The 21,676-nt window shown below is 38.5% G+C and overlaps 1 protein-coding gene across 2 annotated transcripts; it reads left to right on the forward strand.

The window, feature by feature from the left end:
- Positions 1-1,782: 1,782 nt before the first annotated feature.
- jdp2b (Jun dimerization protein 2b) lies at positions 1,783-17,529 on the forward strand. Of its 2 annotated transcripts, XM_061707155.1 has the most exons (6): positions 1,837-1,887; positions 5,369-5,546; positions 5,905-5,955; positions 12,350-12,567; positions 13,764-13,868; positions 16,455-17,529. In XM_061707155.1, the coding sequence occupies exons 4-6, from the start codon at positions 12,373-12,375 to the stop codon at positions 16,644-16,646; spliced, it is 492 nt and encodes a 163-aa protein (XP_061563139.1). In that variant the 5' UTR covers positions 1,837-1,887; positions 5,369-5,546; positions 5,905-5,955; positions 12,350-12,372; the 3' UTR covers positions 16,647-17,529. The 2 variants fall into 2 exon arrangements, with proteins under 2 accessions (XP_061563138.1, XP_061563139.1); XM_061707154.1 differs by lacking the exon at positions 5,369-5,546 and having other exon boundaries at positions 1,783-1,887.
- The last annotated feature ends 4,147 nt before the right edge of the window (positions 17,530-21,676 follow it).

The raw sequence follows: 21,676 nt of genomic DNA on the forward strand, positions 1-21,676 counted from the left end.
GAATTGTTGTTCCTCATTAAGTAAGTATGTATTGTCCATTACCTTCTGGTACTGTTGTTCTGACCATCACTGACGCGTATGCATGCATGCATGCATGTATGCATGCATGCATGTATGCATGTATGCATGCATGCATGTATGCATGTATGCATGTATGCATGTATGCATGTATGTATGTATGTATGTATGTATGTATGTATGTATGTATGTATGTATGTATGTATGTATGTATGTATGTATGTATGTATGTATGTATGTATGTATGTATGTATGTATGTATGTATGTATGTATGTATGTATGTATGTATGCATGCATGCATGCATGCATGTATGTATGCATGTATGTATGTATGTACTACATGTCCATTACCTTCTGGTATTGTTGTCCTTACCATTGCTGGTATGTATTATAAATGTATTATAAATATAAGTTAACAGTTAACTGTCACCCGTGGTGACAATATACATTGTCCCTGGATTTGCACACATTGTGGTCATGAAATGCATCTGCATTTCATGACCACAATGTGTGTAAATTTAGGTGAGGTGAACTGTAGAATAATTTTTATTATAATTTGATATAGGTCTTTTGTTCATTGTTTTGGTTTAAATTTTAAGACAGGAGGAAGCCTTAAAAAATCTGTAAAGTTATTGATGAGAAACAGGGGTGGGATTAAATAAATGTTTTTTATTCCCACTCCCTTTGATTTTATTTGATTTGATCTTTATTCATCTTGAACAAAACAATAAAAAAAAAAAACACCATACATCAACAACAATAATAAAGCACAACCAGTTTTGTTCAAGAAGGGACAGGAAGAAGCAAATGCTTATCTAGTCCGGCCCCTTCTTGCGATATAAGAATATCCGATATATAAAAGAATAATAATAGCAATAACAATAATAATAATAATAACAACAATAATACATATATACAGTATATACCCTTCTTCTTGACATATAAAAGTATGTCAATATAAAAGTAATTAAAAGACAAGTGAGTCAATAATAAAAGTAGCTAAAACGAAAGGCATCAAGCACAGTAGAGAAGAAAAAAAAGTCAATGAAAAAAACAAAAACAATCACCATAATAAAAGTAGCTAAAAAAGAAAGAAAAGCATCATGCACAGAAGAAAAAAAGACAATGAAAAAAAAATAAAATAAAAAATCATGGTCATTATAACATCAAATGTTGGTAGTTCAGTATGAGAATCTGCTTATAGCAGCGTTTGAATAGCCTGATGTTCTTGCAGACCTTCACACTTTCATCAAGATTGTTCCAGAGTGTTATACCATACACTGAAATGCACATCTTTTTCAATGTAGTATGAGCCATTGTCTGTTTAAAAGTGTGTTTATTCCGTAAATCATGAATAGCCTACCATCTCTAATCATGAATACCATCTCTTTCGAGTGTTAATGAATGAATTTGAATATTGAACCTGCTCATCTACTGTTAAAGGTATTTGTTTAATTTTATGTTGCATGCAGGTCACTTATGTTACGTTGTAAATGTTGTATTGCTCTAAATAAATATGAAGTGAACTGAACAGAACTGTATGTGTCCCCGTGGAGGGCAGGGGGCGTGTACATCCCAGCGTGGCTGATACCGGGGCTTGAAACTTTCCTCCTGCAGTCGTGTGTCCGTCTGTCTGTGTGTGTGTGTGTGTGTGTGTGTGTTTTCTGGTTGCTATGGGTGGAGCAAACAAAGCGAGTGTTTTCAGCCCTCCTATTTTCATCCATGCTTACGTCTGGGACCTCAGTTCCGCATTCCTGAGCCCAGCAGCGACGGGCTTCATAAAGGGCTGACGCAACGAGCTCGGCTCATTCTCCAAGCTCCGAGTTCAGCAGCCAGTTATTGTCCCGCGGGCTTTGGACGCACAACAGGTAAGGCTGTTTGAACTCTAATTATGCACGTTTTTACTTTTCCCCCAAGCCCTTCAGCTGTGTTTGGGGCCAGTAGTTGCTGAGGTGTTGGTCCATGCTTTGCATATTTGCATAACATTTTTTTTCTCTCACTTTTTACCACCACGTTGTGTTCATAAAAAACACGTTGAATTTTCCTTTGACACACAAGCTCCTCTTATGGATATTAAAATGAAAATATAAAGATATGTGTTGACTAATTTCCAGAGGTTTAACAGTTTTAAAGTTTCCGGGCTAAGGACGTGGTTGTTACAACTCCGGCTTTTTCTTTTCTTTTTTAAAAGCACACCCGCTGGCATGTGGCGCGATATTTCTCCTGTCTCGACTTCCCTTGTTTCTGTGTTGAAGACAGTTATGTAACATTGTGCACACCACGCGCTGCGGGCTTCTAAAGCCTGATTTATGGTTCCGCGTTACACCGACGCAGAGCCTACGCCGTAGGCTTTGCGTCGGTGTAACGCAGAACCATAAATCAGGCTTAACTAGTTCCCCGCCAGCTAGAGCAGCTAGTGAGGTGCACCCTGGCCCCTGGGTGGGCTCCTCCCGCACAGGTGAGACTCACCTGCAGCCAGGGGCGAAAATCCCGGGGGGGACAGGGGGGACAAGTCCCCCCGATTAGTAAAGCTGTCCCCCCCTAGAATAATTTGAGACAGAATTAATAATTTTGGAACAATGCAGTAGTATTTAGTAGTGATGCACCAAAATGAAAATTTGTGGCCGAAACCGAAATCGAAAATAATAATAAACAGTAAAATCTCATTACACTTAAAACAAGAGTCATCACCAGAAAAATAACTTGTTATTTGACAATTTTCACCTGTTTCAAGTAAATTTTCACTTGAAATAAGTAGAAAAATCTGCCAGTGCGACAAGATTTATCTTATAAGCAAAACAATCTTGTTCCACTAGCAGATTTTTAAGTGAAAATCTACTTAAAACAGGTGAAAATTGTTGTTTTTTTTCCAGTGATGAGTCTTGTTTTAAGTGTAATGAGATTTTTTTAAACTAAAAATGAGACATTTTAACTTGAAATAAGACAATATTCTTGTTAAGATTTTGGGTTTTTGTCACTTTCCACCTACCGGTAATACCATTTTTTTGTATTGCTCTAAGAAAGGTCTTCTGCCTGTTTGCGAGATAGAGATGAAAATGTCAAAATGCTGTATTAAAGGAAGGCTAAAACTTTTATTCCTTGTCCCCCCCTGGATTTATTCTCTAAAATGTTACTGTTTATTGTCCCCCCCCAACTATGAAACGGGATTGTCGCCCCTGCCTGCAGCCGCACAGGGCGACCAACTGCAAGGCTGTGCTGCTTGCAGTCCTCCCTTGTGGTCTTTTTGCATATTATGTTCATTTCCCTTTTTTTGTAATCAATTTTACTGGCCACTTGCTTTCATTTTGCAACCCATTGTTCAGCTTTGCATGTCTTTAAGGTTGTTTCTAATCTCTTTACTGTGAATTACTACTACAAGTACTAGTAGTATTGGCAGTGTGTGGATCTCTTGTCATTTTGCATCAAATAAAATACAGTATGCTAGCCATCAGTGGGCACCTATTGCAGTGGCGTCAATTCAGTGGAAGCTAAGGTATGGCAAGGTTACGAGTCACAGAACTTAACTAGAGTATCAATCAACACGTCCAGCAAATACTCATCACAGAAGTCTGCTATGGAGCTTATCTGTGTGGTCAAGAAAATTGGAACTTTTTCAAATGCAGTCTCGCTCACTGCAAAAACTCAAAATCTTACCAGGAATATTTGTCTTATTTCTAGTTAAAATGTCTCATTTTTAGTCAAAAAATCTCATTACACTTAAAACAAGAGTCATTACCAGAAAAATAACTTGTTATTTGACCATTTTCACCTGTTTCAAGTAAATTTTCACTTGAAATAAGTAGAAAAATCTGCCAGTGGGACAAGATTTATCTTCTCATTACAAGCAAAACAATCTTGTTCCATTGGCAGATTTTTCTACTTATTTTAAGTGAAAATCTACTTGAAACAGGTGAAAATGGTTGTTTTTGAGTCTTGTCTTAAATGTAATGAGATTTAAAAAAAAATTCGACTAAAAATGAGACATTTTAACTAGAAATAAGACAAATATTCTTGTTAAGATTTTGAGTTTTTGCAGTGTATAATAACTAGTGAAATCGATCATGTTGTTCTTATTTGCATTTGTAGTTATTCCATAAATGTATTTAAAAAAACAAACATTTACATTTAACCCTTGAAGCAAAGGTGTGGCGGCTGCCATACCTTGCCATACCCAATTGACGCCCCTGGTTCATTTCCCTTTTTTTTTTAATAAATTTTACTGGCCACTTGCTTTCATTTTGCAACCCATTGTTCAGCTTTACATGTCTTTCTGGTTGTTTCTAATCTCTTTACTGTGTATTACTACTACAAGTACTAGTAGTATTGGCAGTCTGTGGATCTCTTGTCATTTTGCATCAAATAAAATACAGTATGCTAGCCATCAGTGGGCACCTATTGCCTCCTTGGGTCACTTCAGCAATTCTTTCTAAGCACAGTTTGCAAAAACTGCTAGATTAGATTAGATTTTCTTTTTTTATTTATTATTTTCTCACAGGTGGCAGGTAGTCAACAAGAAAATAGGTTGTCCAACGTAACCTAAAGTAGCCTACATTTGATTTGACTCTCATTCAAAGGGTGAATCATTAGGATGTCTGTATTGTGAACTTCCTTAACTGAATTGAAATAAGATAAGACTAAATTAACAGAAACAGTTTTAGATTAGATTAGATTAGATACTCCTTTATTCATCCCTCAGTGGGGAAATTAGCTTTGTGCAGCAGCAGTACACACAACACACACATGCAGCGAAAGAAGGATGAAAAAAGGAAAAAATATGTAATTACAAAATATAAACAGTATATACAGTGGAATAAAAATAAAAGTAGTGCAGTACGAGAAGAAAGAAAAAAACAGTGCAAAAAGAGCAGGTAGGATGTGTATGAGGTACACAGATATTGCACATCTTGTTGTTATTGTCCGTTTGCTACTGTAGCAGGCCTGGTTGTGGAGTCTGATGGCAGCGGGGAGGAACCTGCGATGCCTCTCAGTGACGCTCTGTACATTCATAGCTTTTACCTATGCCAGTGTTAAAGTTACCCAGCTCATCCTCATGGATATGCCTTAGTCTAATTTGACCCTTGAAAGTCAGTAACTTGCATTCAAGTTGCAGGATGAATAATATTTGACCGCCAGATGGACAAAACAGGAGCATGAGTTGAGAAATCTAGTTTTGGGCTGATAGTAATCTTTATTACTTTACTGTACTTCATGACTTGTTGTTTAAAACAAATCATGGGCCATCTTCAAAAGCCAATGTGGTGTGTTGTAAGAGATTTATTTAAAAGTTTCATTTGCCACTCATCAGTCGTCTGGCCAGCCATCCTAATTCTTTTCTTTTTCAATACAAAGAATTAATCTGGTTCCCTGGATTTGACTTACTACCAACCGAGGCAGAAGAAACTCCCCTTTGGACACCATTGGATAAGCATACAACCAATCAGAGGAATGAAGCATGTGACATGCACAGAGTGATCAAAAAGACTAGCATCAACAAAAGACATCCAAAATGGGTGGAGTCGGAACGCTGGTATATAATTGTCTTCGGTTTTGCAGTAAAAACTTGTTGATCCAAGATGTCGTTAGGAACTCTGTAGTTATCTAGGTTGTTGTGAAGAGTGTATCTGGGATGTTCCTGTATGAGTGGTTTCATAAAGCCTGCTATGTTGCAATGCGTTCGGTACATTCTGTACCGGTGGAAGTAACTGAATGGAAGGAATACCAAACCCATTTCACAGAGAGAATTTCCTTGAAGTAAATGCATATGGCTGGCCATGCTAACATATCAGAACCACTTAAATTAAATTTCAAATTTATCAATTAAGCTTTAATTGCCAAGTTATTACTTTTAAAAGTGTGAATATTGATAAGTATTTTTTCTGCTTCAGCGTCCAACGAAGTTCATCATTGACAGAAGACGACTGACAAGTTTCCTCTGAGTAAGTAAGAACCATGTGAGACTTTTAAAGGTATAATTAACCAGAGATGCTCTCTTGCTGCAGTCAACCAAAAAAAAATAAATCTTGGTATAGATAATTCACAGTGAAACATGAGTGGTGAAGTAAATGAAGCATGAAGTGTCTAAATCCAGCCGCAGATGTAGGCTCAGATTACCCGACATTTGTGATCTCTGGTGCAGCCCGTTGTAGCACACATGCTTTGTATGATTAATTATATTAGACGTGAGACACTTGTGTTAGTGTTTATGCGGGCCACACATGGGAATTTGCATAATGCATGTAGCAGATAAAATCCACTGTTGCACTCCAATTTAGTCCCCCAGCAGTTGTTTATTTCCTCTTTCTCTTTGAGCTATCTAGTAAACATCATCCTCTTGCTGACTTGAGAGTCGTTAGAATGATTTATCCTTTACTATGCAACAAGACATTTTATCTAGGCCATCTTATCTGCCCTTAGTGGCGTAAATGTCAAAGGTCAGTGATGGAATGGGAAATATGATTGGCACCGGTGAGTTTTGTATGTGTGTGTGTGTGTTGATTGCAGTAGTGGAGTTGTCAAAAGTTCATGGCTTCAGAGTTCTCTTACACAGTGCATGCATGCTCTTCAGCTGCGGTGCATACTTGTACAGATATGTGCCACAAAGGGGAAATTATTTGCATGTTCAGTGTGTTTCTTTTGTGTCTGCACCCGTGTGGGTCTGAGTTACTGAGAGTGTGCTGCAGAGGGTTTAAATACCCAACGCCTGCCTGGACACATCCGTAAGATGGTTTCCGCATAAATGGAACGCTGCAATGGATTAATGGGAAAGGGCTGGCGAGCCGACAAGCAGCGCAGGGGCCAACAGGGCTCAGAGGCTGGACGTGGGCGCACAGGGTTTATTTTAAGAAGAAATGCCTTCCAGTGCGTCTCTGGAGAGCTAGAATTGCCAAGCTGCACTCCAGCAAGCTGAATAGACAGCAGACGCATTGCAGGCGATCAAGCCAACTATGAAACAGCATAATGGTACTAATACTAATGGTGGAGGAACAGCTATTCACTGCAGCAGGTATCACATTGTAGTACCCATAAGTCTTTCCACATGGTTTGTAAAAACAGTGCAGGCTAGATGTACAGCGGCGAAGCAAACATCCAAATGTCCAAAAGGTGTAATTTTGAAGAGGCATTTAAGATAGTGTTCTTAAATAAATACTATGCCTTTTTGCATAGTTATGATTCTACATTTCTAACATTTCTTCTAGATCTGACACCAGTTTTTTCTGTAGACAAAAAAACACTCTTGTCACATAATGTCGACCCAAACACTGACCTTAAGTTGCTCGTCTCTGACAGCAATTAAAGAACTAAACGCGGTCCAGTTCTGACACCAGAGCCTGCTTAATCACTAAAGTGTCTGCATTTTACAAGTGTGCGCTTGACGTGAGGCAGATGAAGAAATATCAGAGGACAAAGTATGAAACAACATTGAAGTGACAACCACATGTTACGTAATACTGGTGATTGCTTCAGCAGGCAGCACTGAATGTAATTTTCTGGACGTGCTTGGCTAATTTCATGTTGTCAGGGATTGCACACAACTTGCCTTGGATTTGTCATCGAAGCCAACTCCATACGTCGTAAAAAGGCTTTTGTCTGCATTGTGTAATATGATTTCTTTAATCTACGTCTGAGCCAAGCTTAAGCTCTTTACTATGCAATCTAATCTTGACTTACAACATGGAAGGAAAAAAAATTAACTTTTATAATAATTCAACTGGGACCACCCAGAAGCAGAATATAGATGTGTGCCTGTCTAATGGTGTAAAGCAGGCCAACAAGGAACCCCGCCAATGATCACATAGTAATGTATGAATGCTTTGTTCATATCTGCAGGTGCTTAGTGTTTGGATTTGTCTGGGGGAAAAAGATATTTGTAGGTTTAAGTCTACAACAAGTCGTAGTAGTTACTTTGTCTTGTGTTATTCCATTATTTGCACTCCACCGTGTTTACTGCTAGTGGAAGTTTGAATTTGCTGAGTGTCATTATGACTTTTGACAGCAGTTTAAGATTAATCTTAATAACTTATCAAAATGCTTTGCAAAGGCATTTTCAAGAGGAATTTTGAAAGGTTACTCGGTTACTCCTATGTGTGGCAAGAACATGACAAAAAAAAAGAAATGAAAGCTGAAATGAAATGATTCTGTTGTGATAATCACTTCCACTCCCACACACAATCACCCTTGAGCCCGATGGTCAGAGATGACACCAGCAGATTGGAAGAGCAGCACATCAATACCGTGTCTCCTCTCTGTCCGTGCCTGTGTCTGGTGTCGTCGCTCCAATGAAAATAGAATAAGGGGTTGGAGGAGTGTTGATACTGTATATTTGGACTATTCTGTCCTCAAGGAAAGTTGGTGCCAAATTCCCTGGTTTCCCCAGAGGATTGCGAAAGGCTGTAACTCAAGACGCGGCCTGACTGAGCACAGACGGTAATGATGATCGCCAAGACCTTGGCCGGAGATTGAGAGAGTGTGCCTTGGCCGCCGCCTCCCTGCTTATTGCTCATTTTCATCATTTGTGTGGAGCTAGAGCTGTAGAATCTCTTTGCTACGTTTTTTTTTTCCAAGATTCTGTTGCGTGTGGTCCCTGTAATTTGTTATTTGTAAAGAATCAGACTTTATAAAATAAATAAATAAAAATTTCTTTCAAGTAGTATTAAAAAACAATCTTTCCTGAAATGCCTTCCTTGCCATTTTTTTAATTGTTTGGTATGACAGAAGAAAAAATGATACTTTTAACTTTTTAGGGTTAAATTAGCGAGATCGCGAGTCTCCAACACTGGCTAAGTCTGTATGCACGCTTTTTAAAAAGCGACAACATGTAGAGGATGTAAAGGCAAGGAGTAGCCTTTGAAAATCTGCACCCCACCACCCTCCAAATCTCCTCCAATGTCTCTATAAGGAATGAGGATAATGGGGCCTTTAGTCATGCCACTGGCTATTGCTAAAGGGCCGAATTCCTCAGCAAGCTAATTGCTCTCAGGAAATGGACACATTTAGTAGAGCTGAAGACAGATAAAGTATGTGAGCAAAGAAACCAGTGAACCGCATATAGAAACCCTGTGGCATACTCTCTCTTCACTTACTACCCCGGCTTACCTCAACTCGGAGACACACGCCCGTGAGGCGAGTGTGGGCCCAAAATCTGTGACACTGGCGTTTCTGTTTTACTGCACAACCATAGTAACAGAATTGCATCATCAAAGGCTGGTCGCTAATCTTCGGCTGCAGGCTGCCGCCGCAAAAAATGGGACAAAGACTTGAGTACAGCTGCTTTTGAAAAATGTAAAAGTTATTTCAACTTATTGTTTTGGATATAATAATGCCTTGCAATACATGCATTAGCAAAAACTTTCCCTTATTTGTACAGATAAGACTTCTTTAGAGTTTCATGTCTTGAGGCTTGAGCGGGTGTCGAGTTTGCAAGGGGGATTTTCAGACAGTTGTTTGTACTCAGAAGTCATGTTTAGCTTAAAAGTAAGACATGACAAGAGGCTGTTATGCGTTGTAGTTAACAGCAATACTAACTTGTCTGGAACTGCAGCTCACTTTTATGACACATAATTAATGGCCTTCTGACTTATTCATCAAAATGTCACTTTTGCTTCAGCTGTTGGGAGCACTACTGTTGCATTTGTTTAAATCTACACATGGATAAATATCAGGTTTATGTGTGTTTACATACCAAAAGTGTTATAAGTGTGTGTCTGTGGCAGATGGCTGGATTCAACTGCATGTTTCAACAAGCCACACCAAGAAGTGGGGGCTTTACTTCCAGGGTATGGTTTAGCTAGTGCGTGCCATAAAAGCAAGTTTGATTGATGTGAAATACATTTATTCTGGATTTGATTTATTGATTTATTGGTCATTTTGTTATTGGATTTCGTTAAGTTTGAGAACATTGCACTTGTCTGGGCTGGAGGATCATTTGAGCCTGTAAATTGGCCCTGAAAGCAATCCTCTCAGTTGGTACTGAAGGATTTGTTTTGTATTCTGTTAGCTGTTTTCATGGCTGAGGGATTTGTTGGATTGCATCTCTTGAATTCCAGTTTTTATTGATCAGCGATGTGTAATGAGAGAGAAAAATAATTATGTTACGTATGTTCGCCCAGTTTCCGACTCATTCGGACTGAGACAAAACACGTGGATGCGCAGTAACAGTAAATGAGATGCACCAGTCAAGATCAATGCTTCTTCCACAACCTCTCTGCAGACGGAGACGGCCTGAGCACGTTCTACTAGATCTCTCCTGGGAGTCTCAGAAGGAATTTTGTTTGAGAGATTTTTACCAGGGCAGTTTTGTTCCCTTCCTCTCCAGAAAAAACAACAGCGTGCTGCCAAGTGCAGTGTAAATGGGAGTATACATGGAGAAGGAGAGAGCAGGGAGGGGCAGTCACGATTTAAGTAATAAAATGCATCATGAGACACTGGCTCCACACACCAGCGTTTTCTTGGATAGAGTAAATGATGCAGACTGGGAGTGGCAACGAACAAGTCCTGAGGATGAACTAAAAGACTTTTGACTGTGAATGCACTGAATCTTCCTTTTTTTTTATGTCTAGCAAAATTGTAGCCAGTGTTGTTTTTTTTTTAAACTTAATGAATTGTCTTTATTGTGTTCTAAAATAAACTAATCTTAACTGTAAAAAACACTTTTAGACCAGCTCATAAGCAGGGTGGAGTACATTAGAATAGAGTTGCTTCTTTTATTACCTTTTTTATAGCATTTGCAGGATACTCAGTATTTCAGCCATACCAAAAAAAAAAATAAAAAAGGAAGCAAAAAAACAGAAAAGCTTCCAACTTTCAATACAGTCAGCCTGTCGGCTAGTCACCCACCAGCAAAGTCAGCTGTTTCTGTTGCGCCTCACAATACTCGTCTTTGTTGGTTCCATATGAGAGGAGCTTTGTTCAGTTTGTGCCAAACCTGCAGAGGTTCAGCTGCAGCTGAAAGCTCAGGAGACAAACGTGAATAAAGCTATTAATGTCAAAATTACATTGATATCATGTGTGTTTTCTAAAACTCCTCATGTCCTCGGGTTCACTCGGTAATCCTATCTGCTGTCTGAAGAGTATTGACGTATCAGTTGTTTCAGGTGTGTAGATGTTTATGTGAAGCACAAATGAGAGCCACCCAATAATTCAGTTTCTGCTCTGTAATATTTCAATAGTACAAAATAGGGAAATTCTACTCATTTAACCACTAGACAGACTTTTCAATCACTGCTCCCATTCAGTCCCTCCACATAGATTGCAGGGTAGACTCGGTTCATGTTACACTGTTCTCATCTGTAACATTTGCTTTTTATTTGGCCATCAGAGTTTTGCCAAGTTTCGGCCTCAAGGTAATTAGAGAGACGTCTTAATTCTCCGTCCTCTTCTTTATTCCTGCTCAACCTTTCGTTTTTCCTGCTCTGTGTCCCTCATTCCTCCTTGATTACATTGCTGCGGTCAACCCCTCCAAATTACCCTAAATTGTTGAAAGAGGGTGGTGATTGAACGCATGAGTGTTACCCACTCTTTGATGTCCTTTGAATCGTCCTCATAAAAAAAGCAAACGAACACTGAGGCCCGAAAACACTTAAATTATCAGCAGCATAAATGTGGAGGACAGTGCTCCGTTTGTGTTCATACCAAAGGTTTTCCTGGCCTCCCTTTGCATGCGATGTTGCACAGATGAATGTGTAACAGCCGACAGTGCTGAGTTCAGTTTTTTGTTCCTTTTGTTTTACCAGCTCCTGACTAAGAAGATAACATAGCTGTCGAAGCTGTCAGGTTTTGATTGCATTCTTGGAAACGGCAACCCATATTTAAAGAGACGTTTCTTGACAAGGGCAGAAGATGTGAAATAAGATACAAAAAACAAGCCGAGAAGATGAGTCTGCATCTTGCTCGTTTTTTACATAAATATAACACAGGGAGTCCTAATAGTTAGCACACACTTGCAGACACACACAAATATACTGTACGTGTGTGTGGATATAACACTAAAGTTTTACATTTGATGATGTTTGGGTGCAAAAAAACATTTTGATTGAAAACTCTTTTTCTTTTTTTTAAATTTCTGAACAAAACTGTGCAAATTCTTTTCAACAGCAGCACTTATGGTTTTGATAGAAATAAGTATGTAACCCTTTACTGAGGTCTTAAGAGAAATAAGATGACCGGGTTTAAACTAGGTGTGTGCCCTTTCCTTTTCTCTGTATAACCAAAAAGAATCTGCAGTGAATTTTCATTGTCAGCAAGTTCTTTTTAAACTGGATCTCTTCCCCCCACATCTAATAGTCTTCCTTCTTCCTCTTTTTTTTTCTTCTCTTCCTTCCTCTCTCCTCACAGCGGCGGCGGTGGTCGGGTCGGACATGATGCCGGGACAGATACCTGACCCTTCGCTGGCGGCGGGCTCACTGCCCAGCCTGGGCCCGCTGGCAGGCATCTCAGCCACCACGATCACGGATCAGCTGAAGCTGGCAGACTTCCGCCAGCTTGGCACCATGCTGTCCCCGTTGCATTTCCTTGGGAGGTTGGGGAAGAGGCCGCTAACCATCAAGACAGAGGTGAGGAGGAAGAGAAAAGAGGAAATGCAGCTGTGCAAAATGATGGTGTGTGTGTGTGTGTGTGTGTGTGTGCATGTGAAAAATGTACCAAGTCAAAAGGGTCACTGCAGGTGGTATTTAAAATGTAGTACAAATAAAAAATACACAGTGAAGCAGCAGATGATGAAACAAATTTACTGTACTGGACACATCAGCAGGTTCCAAAAATGGCAAAAAGCACCAGTGGGAGTTTCCAGTTCTGCTAGAGACTTACCAAAACTGCACAGATTGACAAACGCGGGCGAAACCAGCAAATTTCAATAATGACTTAAGAAATCCAGCAAGAGCAGTACAGAAAAGTGTATTTGTTTTCATGCCAGACCTACAGAGTGTCAATTACAAGCAACATAGATGCAGCTCGTGTAGGCACAAACCCAACCACCCAGGCACACAGAACACATATGATGCATTCTGTCTTGAATCAAAAAATACAAGGTCTACTTTGTTAAATAAACCGTGGCTGTCATGATTGTCATAGGACCTTACACTCATAGGCTGTCTTGGCTTTCTTGCTCATGAACATATTTTGTGGGTACAGCTCCTGCCAGAGCTTACAGCTGACAATCTAGAGGTCATCCAGCCAGCTGTTCTCCGTTTTTAGAGTGCGTTTTACTGTATAGTTGGACATGACTCCTATTAACACGGACACACTAACAGAGGTGTCAGTGCTCACATCTTGTCCCAGCATGGGTGAAAATGTGAAGATTTTGATAATGAAAGAGCTGCAGACGTTATGGCCTGCTTTTTAAAACCTAAAAGATAAAACGGAAAATAAGATTTGTTGGCGTATAGAGTAACATACGTTGGAAGTTGTGTCATTGCCTTATTCTGGGATGAGTCAAACTATCCCTGTGATTCATTTGAACAATCACTTCCCCTTCCCTGAAGTTAGTGCTGTGAAAGGAAATAAATGTGTATGAAAAAGGTCACTTGCAAAAGCCATGACATCCACAACTACAATAACTTAGGTGCAAAAAAAATAGGTGCAAACTTGCACATGATTGTTTTTTATTTTTTTTGTGAGTGTGCAATATTTAGTTCAAGTGTAATTGTCCATTTTTAACGATAAACATTTTTTCCCCACATGAAATACAATGAATCTTTCTCTACTGTAACATACATGCTTGTTTGTATATTAAGTGTTATGCATTTGGTAGATGGATGAAGATGAAGAAAGGAGGAAGCGAAGACGAGAGAAAAACAAAGTAGCAGCAGCACGGTGCCGAAACAAAAAGAAGGAACGTACTGACTTCCTTCAAAGGGTGAGTTCACGATTCCACACCCAATACTGAGGAGTAGGGGTGAAACGGTATAGTGTGTATCTGTATACTGCGGTGGTGACACCGTGAGTATGGAAGTAAATCTGTGTCATCAGATTTTGTAAGAAAAAAAGTGATTGAATTTCTAGCACTGAATATTTATGCATTGAAATGATGTATTTGAATGTTTTTCAACGTTAAAACATTCAACTGCAAAAAATTCAGAGTTAAAATATTCAACCGCAACATTCAGGAACCCAAACAAGAGCAATCGATTCTAGATTCAAGATCGGGAGCGTGTGTCAAGCCAAAGGAGCGAGCACGAGTCACCCAAGTCCAACATCGGCTTGTCGGCTTGCATGGTGACCGTATTTTAGCACGTCCAATAATAATAATAATAATAATAATAATAATAATAATAATAGGTGAGTGATTTAACTCTTCTTTATGCCATCCGTGTGGTTTGTGTCTGTAAGATTCTGTCAGGATTGGGTTGGAGTAGGACCAAAGATCCTCTATACAGAAGATAGCGCATTACTATTACTGCCAATGGTATGAAATGGTATACACTTCCGGTCTCCTAAGTGGGCGTGGCCACCCCTCTCCCCACATCGTTTTGGAACATACAACACTAGATACAGTACAACTTTCTTCCAAAAAGACTTAAATAATAAAAATAACAGTATTATTAAGCAAAGAAGCAAGTTTTATTTTAGTTTTAAACTTAATTTTATCCGATGGGAAAACGATGAGAGCCAAATCTCGCGAGAGTGTTGCTCAGACAGTGACAGGTCTCAAACAAAGTTCATTTTCTCCTAATTTGTCGGTCTGAAAATTGCCATTTTGGTGTCAGAATGTTCAGAAGGTTTGTGGCTTTTGAAAAATGGGTCCCATATTTACTTGGGTTACTATAGGGCGAAGGAATTGGTAATAATCTGTGCTCACGTTCACTTTTCCCATCGGACTCAATAGACTCAGGACCTACTTCCGGTCTCCTAAAGGGGCGTGGCAGTCACGTGACACAGATACAGGAAACCGAACCGTAGTGGGCTGTCTCGTTTATTGAACGTCTCTGGTAGGACCCAGATGCAGGAAACCAGGAGTTCCAAAACCAGTGATTTATTAGACAAAACAAAACCAAAAGCGCTGCTGAACAGGATACAAAAAAAACAGAGCTTTAAACAAGAATCAAAAACTACAAGAACCTGGGCAGAAAACACGGAGGAACAAACAGTACGGACCAGCAGGGAGCAGGGGAAAGACAAGACCAGATATACACAAGGGTTAACGAGACACAGGTGCAGACGATCAGGGCAGATGGGAAACAGGAAAGTCAAGCAAGAACTCAAACACAAAGACACGGACTTCAAAATAAAACAGGAAGTAACAAACCGTGACAGATTCAGTAATAGACAGCTGACATTTATTATTATTATTTTTTGTGTTTTTTGTGGGTTTTTTATGATACAATATACTATATACTATATGACATCGTACTGAGAGCTTGAAAAAAAAAAAACAACCGAACGTTATCTCATTTAACTTCCGCTTAGTTCATGTCCAATACAGTCTGTTAATGTATAAATGTCAGCTGTCTATTACTGAATCTTACAGACAAAAACCACACTGATGGCATATAATAGAGTTAAAACACGCCGACGCCCAATCATTGTTGGACATGCATCGTTTTGCATGTAAACAGCATAACTGTGGGGGTTATGCGTCCTCACTACGCTGCAGCGGCTCCTCTTCAAGCGGGTGCCAATCACTCCTAATAGCCTGTGGAAGGATCTCAGCATCATTAAATGAATTCAAAACTAAAAGAAAAGGCTATTCTGACCAGATGTACGCTCTCATTTAACTTCTGCTTAGTTTATGTCCGATACAGTCCGTTAATGTACAAATGTCAGCTGTGTAATACTGAATCTCACAGACACAAACCACACTCATTTTGCGGTTGAATTTTTTGAGGTTGCATTTTTTGTGGTTGAATTATTTGCGGTTGACATTTTTAACGTTGAATTATTTGAGGATATATTTTAACGTTGAAAAACATTCAGATACATAATTTCAATCCATAAATCTTCAGTGCTAGAAATTCAATAACTTTTTTCTTTCAAAATCCGATAACACAGATTTACTTCCATACGTGAGATTCCCAAACTCACGGTGACGGTAATTAATTAATTATTAATTATTATTATGCTCCATTTACATGAATTTGAGGGGGAAAAAAAGATGAAAGAAAGAAGGAGAGAGAAAGATGGACTATAATAGATGCGCGGAGAGATGCATAATAGAGGCAGTATGACAAACATTCTATATGACTGAATATAAATAATTACATCTAGCTGACATAAACCGAATATAAGTGGTATTACTTTATATAAAGCATGTACATTAGTTTGATAATGTGATACCGTTACATCCCTACTTAGGAGTAGCAGCAGAAAAGATGGAACGAACCAAGAATAGCAGATTTGAATTGACATTTTAGCACATTCACGAGCGTAGCACCTGCAAGAATAAAAGTGCGGTACTCCAAACCTTTTGTCCACCTGTGTCTAATAACTGAACATCAATGTCCAGGAATCGGAGCGACTGGAAATGGTGAACTCTGACCTGAAGGCCCAAATTGAAGAGCTCCGTCTGGAGAAGCAGCAGCTAATGGTGATGCTCAACCTCCACCGCCCCACGTGCATAGTGAGGACCGACAGCGTCAAAACACCAGAGAGTGAGGCCAACCCCCTGCTGGAGCAGCTGTCCCCCGAAACCAAGTGAAAACGGGTAAACCAGGGACTCAGAGTTCCTGAAGCCCACACTAGCACCGCAGTGGATGCCATTTAAATAACATAACTGGCGATACAATTCTGAACATGCACTTGAGCTCCAAGCTGGACACTTTTGCCCAAAGATCTGAGGTTATGGGATTTCCTGAGTAATGCTACATGAGCTGGCTCTGTCCATTGGAAGACTGGAAATACCCAGTTTCATCTCCACGTGTTGTTGTTGACACCCGCTGTGCCTACTTGTTACTTCAACCATCTCTACATAAAGGGACCAAAGGACACAGCAGAGTATGTCTGCAAACGGCGCCGAGGAAACACACTAATAGCAACATGGTGCTCTGTTACAAAAGCCCTGTAGATTATGTGGCAATGTTTCAATGCAGAGGCTCACAAGGACTACGTGTTTTGCAGTTTTCATACGTATGCTATCTGAAATATACGGTGTAGAGTTTTTAAGTTACGATACTCGATACAAATACACCAGATGGAGTACAGTTTTTAGTTTTTTGTTGGTTATTTTTAAATGTTTGTCTATACCCTGCCTTGACGATGGCAGTAACCGGTTGATCCGATTCGTGGTGACGCTGGCGTCATGAAAAGCACATATTCAAAATGTTTACACCCTTATTTTTTGGACTTGTCTGTTTTATTATTGTACTTGTTTTATACTGCTTTGTATACATAAACATATGAAAAGCTTGTTAATCACTTGATGTGATTGGTCTCTTCAGTCTTTCATGTTGCGCTGTCAAACAGCTGTGAAAACGAGCAGAAATCTCAGCTGAGCAGTATTTCAGTGTCTATTCTGTACTCATATCATATGTATGACCTCTCATACCCTGAATAGATTAAATTTTATTTTCTGACTACAAGAAGGAACATGCCACTGTTTTTTTTTTTTTGTTTTTTGTTTTTTTTCCAGCCTTACATGTGCTACACTGCAAGTTTTTTCCAGATACACATCTTTTGTATCCCAGTGATGACAGAACTAATCAAGTGACAAAAGTTGTGCAACTCTGTTTTATTCCAGCGGGGCATTTTGCTAGAATCAGGGCTTTACATTCATTTGCACAACTTTGAAAAGGTCAGCCGTGCTTTTATTTCTCCCTTGATGACTGAAGCTACAGGAGGAACATCATCTGCAGGCATCAGGGGGGTGCTCAGTTTTAGCTCAGTAGAGCACAAATCCACCCAGTACTCGCTGCTCCAGGCTCATTGCCTCTAAACTGTGGAATTTATCCAAAGACTTCACCACTGCCTTGCAATATTTATGAAAATTCAAATGTTTTAAGAACAAATAACACCATTTAATCTTCCATTAAATTGACCCTGTCATGCAACATTGATTATCAACAGCATTAGAAGCTCAAATTAAAGCAGGAGCTTTTTCTTGTTGAAATGTCAGCTTCAGTTTAATCTAATGGAATATTTGATTATAGGAAGTAGCATTTTGCCGTTGGGCAGGCTGGCCAGCCATCCTAATTGATTTCCTATTTGATCCAAAGATGACACAGAAGAAATTGCCTCACTGGACAAGAATACAACCAAACAGAGAGATGAAGGTGTGAGCAGAGCAAGAACCAGACTAGTCTCAGCAAGACGTGTCCAAAATAGTCAGCGTCATGAGTTGTAAAAGTGACTTAACATCTAAAGGGTGACCTAAAACTGCAACAGTTCATTAGTGCTGCTCTAAATATCAATCTCAGTCCTGATAATATTATTTCTTCACTTAATATTTATATGGAAAATAATTAATCTTTTTTTTGTGATCAAATTTTTATTTCTTTTTTTCGTTTTTCTGAAAAAACAACATGGTGCAAAAAAACCACCAATACATAACAACAAAAAATGAATAGATAAATGTAATAACAAAAAAACAAACAAATACAAAACAAAAAAAGTAATGCCCATATTATTAAGTATAACAATGCAAAATTAACACATAAATTGAGAGCAAAAATAAATAAATAAATAAATGAAAATAAAATCATAACCCCAGACATTACCCACCCACCCCCTGGATCCTAGCAGCTTTAAATAACATCAATGTGTTTATAATATAACTTTTAACATGGTATACTTAGTTTTCCTTTATCACACTAAGGACATAGAAATTATGTATAATGAATAGTTCACTATATCAAAATCTAAACACGACAGAAACTAAATAATTCCTTTATTTCCAGGCTTATCAAATGCCTTCATACCTGCTGCTGCTTGGTTTTTTTTTTGTAATTAATTATTTTATTTGTGTATGTAACATTTAGTAGTTGAAAACCGATAACCATAATAGTCTTTTTCCATACATAATATTTTGTATGACATAGATTAACAAAATAAAAGAAAAGAAAAGAAAAAAATAAAAAGAAAATAATTAATCTTAATCAGAATGAATCAGTTTCTATTCAAGCTGAAGAAAATGTCAACAAAATTAATATAGTATTAAATGATCTGTAGAATCAAGAAATCAGAGTATAAAAGAGCCAAGGATGAGGACCAGCACTGGCTGTAATTGGGGCCTCCAAGTGGCCCTGGGTTGAAATCAGCCTGATTCTGTAATGTAACGTATTGCCTGAACTCAGGAACGCGTATAAGTGAATGCAGTTTATTAGTGAATTTATGAATGCAAAATAAAGTCATCATGCCAGCAGAAAAGAAAGATCTAATCAAAACCCTTCACTTTTCCTCGTTTCAGAGGGGACTCTGAGTATAGAGGGCAAGAAGTCCTGAGAGAGAAGACATGACAATAACACACTTGGAAACAAAAGCATCCTCATGTTTGAGTCCACTGGATAAATCAGACCATCCACCCTGAGCACACGGTCTGAAATAGTGCGTGACGGTTTTAAGGTTTGTAACTTAAATCCACGGTAGACGATGCCGGCATGTCAAAAAGAACTGAGTACTTTACATAAAAATGGTGGCAACAAGTCTCATTTTCACGTCAAAGAGAATAGAGGATTTGATTCTGAAACAATGTGATGGCTTTAACTTTAAATCTTTTAACCAATTAATAAATGTAAATTGTAAAGGCGGGAGAGGAATCAGCCTGAGTTCCCGAGTCCTTTGAATAGGGTTATTGACTCAAATCTCATAGCTTTAAACAGTGTTGACTGGAAGTGCATTCAGTCACACAAAGTATGTAGTAAACTATTGAAAACTTGTAGTTTGACGAGACTGATGAGCTGGAGACTCAGAGCAACACTTTGATATATTATCTATGTAAAAGTGTAATTTGGCTTTCATTACATTCATATTGAGATCATTTATATATAAATATAACCAGAGTTGTTCCAGGACTGACCATTGACTGAGGAAACCCTTTGGATAGACTGAGGTACACAGAGATAATAACTTCTACCTATACGGACCAACATCTCCCTGGCAGACTATTTTTAGACAGTCCAAAAAAAAAAACACAACTACAAACCTAAAACAAAAAGTAGGTAAGAGTTCAAATTACCTACTTTCTGATTACAACAAAAAGTACATTCAACTGAAACTCTTAACATTAAAATATAACACAAGTGATTGGGTGAGATATCCCAAATTGTTTTTACCCCCCAACTTTTTGCAGTGTAGATGTGTTTAAGCACCTTTTTTTTAGATCCCCAGTTCTCACATCCACATAAAGACTAACTCTGTTGCCAGCATCACATTTAGGGAATTTGACTTATTTGATTGCATGATCAACCAAATAAATACATAAATAACAAAACAACTAATCTGTCAAAAGACAATTTTTTTTTTTTCCCAGTTTCAACATGTTGCTATGTTTTCTTTGCTACAATTTCAGAAAAATAAATCAGTTCCTACTTTTACTTAAATGTTAAACAATATATTTTTTGAACTTATAAGCCAAGCATAGAGGAAGGAATAACAATGGTTAGAAATACAAATACAAGTTAATAAAAACACAAAATCTTTGATTTTAATGTAGAAAGTGCTAATAGTCTAATCTGAATTCTTGGTGTTAGGGCTCCATCTAGTGGAGGATTTTGGGAACGACCTTTTCTCGGTGAACTTGTCTATCCTGTTAAAACGCCGTAGGGTTACGGCGTAGCCTACGGCGTAGGCCCTGCGTTGGTGTAACGCGGAACCATAAATCAGCCTTCAGACTTCACTTCACTTGAAAGCCCAGCAGAAACTGCTTCCAAACTGCATTCAGGACCTGTTCCAGATAAAAGAAACCCGCTATGACCTGAGGGGGAAACTCATGTTTGAGATGACGACAGCAAGAACTAATATTAAAAAGAGATGTACATCAGTTAAGGCAAGAGAAATTTGGAATAGTTTTAATAACAACCTAAAAATGTGTAGTTCTATCTTCAAGTTTAAGGAAATGTTTAAAGAAAATACTGTAAATAAATATAAAACACTATAATTATAAAGTATACTATCTAAAACATTCTAGAATGTGAAACGTCAATTTTATATTTTGTCTTACTTATTTTTGTCTTCTTTATGTATTGTTTGTTTCCACGGTAGTAAAGTTAATATCTCATATTTATGCTGATCATAAGAAAAAAGGGTAGGCACTATAAACTACGGCTTCTGCCTACACCTTTTCGGCAAAAAAAAAAAAAAAAATTTTTTTTACCTTTTCATCTTGTTCTGCAAAAAAGTGTGTACAAGCCGAAATAAAGATTCATAACATAACATAACATAAACCTAAACGTCTTTGTAGTCAAACGGAACTGACAAGTTTTAAAGTGAAACTAACTGCAGTAAACTAGGCCAAATTAAATCTGTGTTTATGTTATAAACGTAGTTTTCTAGAAAACTGCAACGGTATTCATATTCCTAAACTGTTATAATGTGCCTCCAGGGATTAATAAAGTGTTATTGAATTGAAGTAACATCTCCTTTCCCACTCACATGTGATAAAAAGTATCCGTCTCAGGATCTTCTGGTGCCATGGAGGACTGTCAGGATGATTTACAGTCCATTGGGGAGCAGGATCATGAGGAGATCCAGGAGGAATCCAGTACAGATGAGGACAGCTCAGATCTGGAGACAGGC

This window comes from Cololabis saira, chromosome 18 (assembly GCF_033807715.1).
Source record: "Cololabis saira isolate AMF1-May2022 chromosome 18, fColSai1.1, whole genome shotgun sequence".
NCBI lineage: Eukaryota > Metazoa > Chordata > Actinopteri > Beloniformes > Belonidae > Cololabis > Cololabis saira.

What these genes read in the sequence shown, in the direction of transcription:
- jdp2b (XM_061707154.1), top strand. Translation starts at nt 12,373, where the DNA reads ATGATGCCGGGACAGATACCTGACCCTTCGCTGGCGGCGGGCTCACTG. An exon ending in CGCTAACCATCAAGACAGAG is followed by an intron (nt 12,568 to 13,763) that starts GTGAGGAGGAAG and finishes TGCATTTGGTAG; the next exon opens with ATGGATGAAGATGAAGAAAG. An exon ending in GTACTGACTTCCTTCAAAGG is followed by an intron (nt 13,869 to 16,454) that starts GTGAGTTCACGA and finishes ATCAATGTCCAG; the next exon opens with GAATCGGAGCGACTGGAAAT.